The sequence below is a fragment of the Babylonia areolata genome, chromosome 17 (genome assembly GCF_041734735.1).
Source record: "Babylonia areolata isolate BAREFJ2019XMU chromosome 17, ASM4173473v1, whole genome shotgun sequence".
NCBI classification, from domain to species: domain Eukaryota; kingdom Metazoa; phylum Mollusca; class Gastropoda; order Neogastropoda; family Buccinidae; genus Babylonia; species Babylonia areolata.
The window spans coordinates 4,705,319-4,712,818 of NC_134892.1; the positions used below are offsets into that span (position 1 = coordinate 4,705,319).

Consider the following 7,500-nt stretch of genomic DNA (forward strand, 5'->3'; position numbering starts at 1 on the left):
CCTCAAATTGAAAGTCCAGCGCTTTAACCATTCGGCTATTGCACCCGATATATATTGTATTATATATATATATATATATATATATATATATATATATATATATATATATATATATATATATATATATATATATATATATATATATATATATATATATATATGATAGTCAGTCGTATCCGACCACGACCATCAGAACAGCAGAGGAGGCAACTGCTGTTCCGACTATTTGGGTTAGAATTTTATTATAGTAGATGGTGTCTTGCCCAAGTACATCCCCACTCTCTCGGCCAAGAGGGTTTTAGGACAGTCGGCGATGGGATGGTTCCCAAAGGCCAACTAGCCCACAAGGCTGCAGCACTAAGAGCCAGTGCAATGTTGCCTCCTAATATATATATTAGTCAGGTCAGGGGCATAGCCCTTGCTACTGGTACCATGTAACCCAGTACTACCTGCCGCATGTGAAGTCTCCCAACGACGGACCAGGCGGAGGAAGAAACCTTTCCCAACGGCTGTGAAGGCGGAAGAGGATGACCAAAGGGCAGGGGGAGCTCTTATCCTTGGCTGGAAGTCCTCCTAGGAGACGGAACTCCGAAGAAAAAACCTGCACCTGCCGAGGCCGTCCTACACGTGGCAGTATCTGCACCTGTGGGACTATGAGCGTCGGTAGGCGAGAGAGTGGGGAAGGGACTGCACAACTCCTCCTCACTAAAAAAAATGTCACCTGTGCTGGTCAGGCAACCAGGCTAATGTCGGAACGACGAGCTAGCCTTCAACACCCAGCTTTCCCAAGCCCTGCGGCGATGGAGAAGTAACGGGGACAGGCAGAGGATGCTGCTGGCAGTTCCTAGTCACGACTCTGCACGCAGTCGGCTGTGGGGTGACGGTCGTCCGCCGTAGACTGGGGCAGATGCGGCGCCCGCATACTCCCACAGTGTCAGAGCAGCCCTTTTTAGGGACAGCACTGCTCTCCCCACACGGGGAAGGGGAGATAAAAGGATCCCTAAACAAAGCCTGCCTCACCTAGTACCTAGTAGGAAACCGTACCTACTTGGACATCCAACACAAGCGGTCGAAAACAACAGAAGAAAAGAACCAGGAGTCATGCCCTGACTCTGGGTGCCTGGAATGTTCGCACCCTACTCGACAGAGACGACAGACCAGAAAGACGCACAGCGCTCATTGCTAGAATGCTTGATCGCTATCAGGTGGACACAGCAGCCCTGAGCGAAACCAGGTTTGCCGTTGAAACCCAGCTGGAGGAAGATGGAGGGGGCTACACCTTCTACTGCATTGGGAAGCCAGACGGCACCCCAAGAACCTCAGGTGTGGGCTTTGCCATACAAACCAAACTTGCACGCACGCACGCACACACACACACACACACACACACCACACCACACCACACCACACCACACCACACCACACCACACCACACCACACCACACCACACCACACCCCTCCCCCCGCCCCCCTTCCCCCCCCCCCCCAACCCCCCGAAAATTAATAAAAAAGAAAACAAAAATCACCGACCTGTAGCAAAGCCCAAGATGACGTCCAACACTCCGTCCTGGTTGACGTCCACCAGCCTGAAGGCCGACTCGGTCAGCAGCTTGGGGAAGCCCACCACCCACACGTCCTCCACCTCCACCTGGTCACACCCCATCAGCCGTTCACTTCTCTCCCCTTCTCCTCCTCCTCCTCCTCCTCCTCCCGCATCTGCTTCCGCTTCCGCCCCGGCGGCTCCCTGCGTCACGGTTCCCGATTGGTCCGGGCCCGGGTGTTTGTTGAAGGTGTAGAGGATGAGGGAGACGAGGCTGCCGGTGAGGGCGAAGGCCAGGAGGCACGTGAGCAGCAGCTTGCACAGGGATCGGCACTTGCACTGCGGGGTGCGGCTCTTCACCTTGGTGGCCCGGTGGCGGGGATGCATCAGAGGCTTGGACAGCCCCGCCAGGCCGTCGCCCGAGGAAGGGCCTCCCACCCCATCCTCCTCCTCCTCCTCCTCCCCGTCCTCCTCCTCCACGAACACGTCGTCCTCGTCGTCCGAGTAGCTGTCCCGGTAGCCCAGGCCGCCGTCCATGCCGTGGTGGTGGAGGTGGTGTTGGTGGTGGTTGTGGTGGTTGTTGTACTCGTGGAGGCGGTACCCGTTCCGGGCTGCTTTGCTTCTGCTGCTGCTGTTGTTGCTGCTGCCTCGCTTGCCCATTAGGAGTCGTACCGCCATGTTTGTGTGCTTTCGGGGTGTGTGGGTGGGTTGGTGGGTGGGTGGTGGTGAGGAGGGTGTGGGGTTTGGGGGGGTTGGTGGTGGTGGTGGTGGTGGTGTGTTTGGGTTGGGATGGGTGAGGGAGGGGGGGAGGGCGTGTGTGTGTGTGGGAGGGTGTGGGGTGGGGATGGGGGCGTGGGGGGGGGGGGCGAAGAGTCAGGGAATGGGAGAGGTTCGGGTCGTGTGTGTGTGTGTGTGTGTGTGTGTGTGTGTGTGTGTGTGTGTGTGTGTGTCGGGAGCGAGGTAGGTGTTTGTTTGTTGTTGCCTGGGTGTGGGTGTCTGTGTTTTTTTTGTTGTTGTTGCTGTTGTTGTTGTTGTTTGTTTTTTGTTGCTGTTTTTCTTCGGATGGATCTGCAAACAGAAGAGAAAGAAAAAGAATTAAAAAGAATAATAATAATAATAATAATAAAAAAAGACACACGGAAGCGTTCGTTAGCTGTGCTGATAATGATTCTGATGTTGTGGGTTCAGATCTAGTGAGTGTGTAGACAGACAGACAGACAGATAGATAGATATATGGATATATAGACAATAGTTATGTTGATATATATATATATTACACCCGCCCCCCCCCCCCCCCCCCACACACACATACACATATGTATATGGCCACTCTTCAGCCGTTTCAATCATACCGGGCGATGGAAACAAAAACGTGGAATGTGCGCGCGCGCGCGCGTGTGCGTGTGTGTGTGTGTGTGTGTGTGTGTGTGTGTTAGTGTGCGTGTGTGTGTGTGTGTGTGTGTGTGTGTGTGGGTGGGTGGGTGCGTGCGTGTGTGTGTGTGTGTGTGTGTGTGTGTGTGTGTGTGTGTTAGAGTGTGTGTGTGCGTGCGTGTGTGTGTGCGTGCGTGTGTGTGTGTGTGTTAGAGTGTGTGTGTGCGTGTGTGTGTGTGTTAGAGTGTGTGTGTGTGCATGTGTGTGTGTGTGTGTGTGAGTGAGTGTGTGTGTGTGTGTTAGAGTGTGTGTGTTAGAGTGTGTGTGTGTGTGTGTGTGTGTGTGTGTGTGTGTGTGTGTGTGTGTGTGTGTGTGTGTGTGTGTGTGTGCATGTGTTTTTGTGTACACGTGTGAGCATGTATGCTTGCGTGTATGTATATATGTAAACATATTTTAGTTCCAACCAAAATGGTAACAGCACAAGATTACCTTTAAAAGTGCGGTATAATGAGGAACGGCTATTGGCAGACACAGCTGTAATCTTTGTAATCTTTTTATAAGTCTGCCTCTTAATTCTCACAAACGTCTTGAAATCCATATTTGAACGGCTCGAAACAAACAGGTGTGGCCCATGTATTCCGCTTCTGCTGATGGATGAAAAGCAACATTTTTTTTTTTTTTTTTTTTGGCTGCCCCATCATCTGCACCGTTTCAGTGGCATTACTCCCACGCCGCTCATATAGATTCCCCCATACAGGGCCACACCCGGTTTCGTCTGTCGCAGTTCCAGCGTCGGCAGTCCACAGGGAACCATCGATGTCAGGCCGCCAGGAGGCCACACACCAGAGGAGACCCTGCACTGCTGCTGAGTCACTTCGGTGGTGTTCAGTGGTGCCTGTTCTGTTTTAACGTACTTAGGACACCACCTACTAAGCCCCCTACTAACGACAATAATGGCTTAGTCGCGGAGCCAGACTGAGTGAGCGTCCCTCCCAGAGTGGAGACCGCCACCACGTCCCTCAAACAACAGCCCCCCATGAATCTACCGACACTGACGACATTGACAGGACTCACCCAAAGCACGGAAGCAACATTTTTTTTGCAAGCTTCCAGTGTGTGGTAAATGTGTGTGTGGCTATCATCGATTTGGAGATGTCTGGAGACGTTTTCCCTCGCAACACCTGTGGGAAGTGCTGCGCATCCAGAATCGCCCTCATCTCCCTTATGAGGACACACACCGACAGATAAGCCTGCCTGCCTGCCTGCCTGCCTACTCATCCGTCGGACCGACGGGAGACTCCATCATCATCATCATCGATTTGTGTGAAACCGGGCAAACTGTATCATCCAATCAGGAATCTTCACACAGTTCCCGATCTACCAATCGATGTAGAGTCGCACACAGTTCTTATCGGACAGTGCTAACTTTTGCTCTGGCAAACAGTGGCACAGCTGTAGCGCTTATGGATCAGTGGGCACGCTTTGATTTTTTTTTTTTTCCGCCTTGTGGAAACTGCTACTGATTGTTCTGGTGCCATCAGGAGCGCCCACTCCTCAGCCAGTTTCAATCGTGCGATGGAAACAATAAACGTGGAGTGTGTGTGTGTGTGTGTGTGTGTGTGTGTGTGTTTGTGTGTGTGTGTGTGTGTGCGCGTGCGTGTGTGTGTGTGTGTGTTTATAGGGAGGGGGTGTGCGTATGCATGTGTGTGTGTACACGTGTGTGTGTGTGTGTGCGCATGTGTGTGTGTATGTGTGCGTGCGCGCGCGTGTGTGTGAGGGAGAGGGGGAATTGAGAGAGAGAGAGAGAGAGAGAGATTTCTTAGTGAAAGCAATAAGAACAAGAGAGGCAAGGCCTTCAAGACTCACTTGTGATACACATAAAAAAAAAAAAATCCAAGCTTTTTATGTATTGAGTATAATTTCAGAATGTAATGTTTAAGATGAGAAAGATCAGTTTAAAGCTAATTAAGTCCCCTAGCATTAATTACAGAGTAATTTCCCTTCTTTACTATTTGCACACTAACGTTTGCAAATAAATAAAACTTCCATGCTTAGCAAAAGAAGTTCCTGTTTGAACAAAAAATGATAATAATGACTGCTCTTGTTGTTGGGTCAGAATATCAGATCAAAGTGCCAAGTTTAGATAATACCAAAACAAAATAATATATATATACATATATATAACAGTAAATGCAGTTTGCATATAATTAGGCTTCTTTTTTTTGTGCCCATCCCAGAGGTGCAATATTGTTTTAAACAAGATGACTGGAAAGAACTGAATTTTTCCTATTTTTATGCCTAATTTGGTGTCAACTGACAAAGTATTTGCAGAGAAAATGTCAATGTTAAAGTTTACCACGGACACACACACACACACACACAGACAACCGAACACCGGGTTAAACCATAGACTCACTTTGTTTACACAAGTGAGTCAAAAAGGGAAAAAGTTGTGGCGTTTGGGGAGGTGTGTGTGTGTGTGTGTGTGTGTGGGGGGGGGGGTTATAATTATGCCAGACTTGACTTTTCTCTGTTTTCGTTAGGTCATGTCCATTATAAAGAAAACATATTCAGTGCCTCGAAACCAATCAATGTTCTATAGCACGGGATGAGCTGATATAAGCTGCTTCTTTTTTGTTTTCAAACAGTTCGAAAGGACTGTCGATAAATTCAGGCAAACAGTGTCGCAAATAAGTTCAAACGAAGATAATTGTATCTGTAGTGTCCAGGGGGGAGAATACAACTTTCATCAATTCATCACATAGTTCTTGCTTGTTTTGCTTATTTCATACGCCTGTATCACACACACGTGCACGCACGCACGTACACACACACACACACGCACACGCACACACATACGTACACACATATAAACACACACGAGAGAGACAGACAGACGGAGACAAACAGAGAGAGACAGACATACACAAAGACAGAGAGACAGAGACAGGCATGTAGACAGACAGACAGACAGGGACAGAAAGAGAGATAGAGGCAGAGATAGAGAGACAAACTCAAAGACAGGGACAGAGATTGAGAGAAACAGGTACAGAGAGACAGACAGACATGCAGACAGACATGGAGAAAAGAAAAGAGACAGACAGACACACACAGTGAGAGACGGAGACAGAGTTAGAGACAAAAGAACAGAGGCAAAGGCACACAATGACATAGACAGACAGACAGACAGAGAGAATACAGAGACAGAGAGAGTGGGAGAGTCAGAGAAACTGCATTTCATGCAAGACGGCAAGCACTTAGCGATTCTGCTTAACATTCGTTTTTGAAGACAATTTGTTTTTGTGTGTGTGTGTATATTTCAAGTCACTTATGCCCTTTATAATAATAATAATGGATACTTATATAGCACACTATCCAGAAATCTGCTCTAGGTGCTTTACAAAACCGCTTTGTTAACATAAAACATTACATCTCTGTTACATACACACACCAAAATATGACTACACACACACACACACACACACACACACACACACACACACACACACACACACACACACACACACACAGCGTACATACATTTTAACAATACATGTGTATCTAACAGCTACCCTAACACATACGTACACATAGGCAGGCACAAACTTACATAAACGCACGCGCACACAATACACATTCATAATACATGCATGTAGTTAACATGGTCAAGCACAGCTAACGCAAAGGAAGTGGACCTGCCACAATTGAACTTACTGCTGAGGGAAAAGGTGAGTTTTGAGACGAGATTTAAAAGATGCGAGGGAAATCAGAATGTCTCTATGTCTCTGTCTCCGTGTCTGTCTCTGTGTCTCTGTCTCTGCCTCCCTGTCTCTGCCTCCCTGTCTCTGTCTCTGCCTGCGTCATTTCTCTAGCGGAAAGCCCCAGAACGGAACGGGCAGGGAGGTGGTGTGTTTGCCGATCACAGATAACCCAGAACTTTGCAGCTGGTTTATGTGTGTGTGTGTGTGTGTGTGTGGGTGGGTGGGTGTGGATGGCGGAGAGTGGGGGTGGGTGGTGGGAGGGGGTGTGTGGGGGGGGGGAAGGGGTGTGGGGGTTATGGTCGTCAGTTGGCCGGAGATAACTCTGTTTGTGCTGAACGTCACAAGCCCAGTAAATCTCTCCCTCTCTCTCTCTCTTTCTCCCTCTCTCTCTCCCTCTCTCTCTTTCTCCCCCTCTCTCCCTCTCCTTCTCTCTCACCTTCTCTCCCTCTCTCTCCCTCTCCCTCTCTCTCTCTCTCCTTCTCTCCCTCTCTCTCACCCTCTCTCTCTCTCCCTCCCCCCCCCCTCTCTCTCTCTCTCAGAACAACGGCAGATATGTAAGTCGACCAAAGTGCTAATATCTTCACCGTTGGAAAATAAAGATTCATTCATTCATTCATTCTCTCTGTCTCTCTCTGTCTCTGTCTCTCTCTCTCTCTCTCTCTCTCTCTCTCTGAACAACGGCAGATATGTAAGTCGGCCAAAGTGCTAATATCTTCACCGTTGGAAAATAAAGATTCATTCATTCATTCATTCATTCATTCTCTCTCTCTCTCTCTCTCTCTCTCTCTCTCTCTCTCAACTGCGGTAGGTTATCATTTGTACTGATTG

At 48.8% G+C, this 7,500-nt stretch overlaps 1 protein-coding gene across 1 annotated transcript in view; it reads right to left on the reverse strand.

Moving 5' to 3' along the window:
• Positions 1-2,218, reverse strand: part of LOC143291388 (uncharacterized) — a 30,978-nt gene extending 28,760 nt beyond the window's left edge. The window contains exon 1 of the mRNA XM_076601228.1: positions 1,531-2,218. Coding sequence (XP_076457343.1) covers positions 1,531-2,218 — 688 coding nt within the window. The remainder of the gene's footprint in view (positions 1-1,530) is intronic.
• Positions 2,219-7,500: the final 5,282 nt, after the last annotated feature.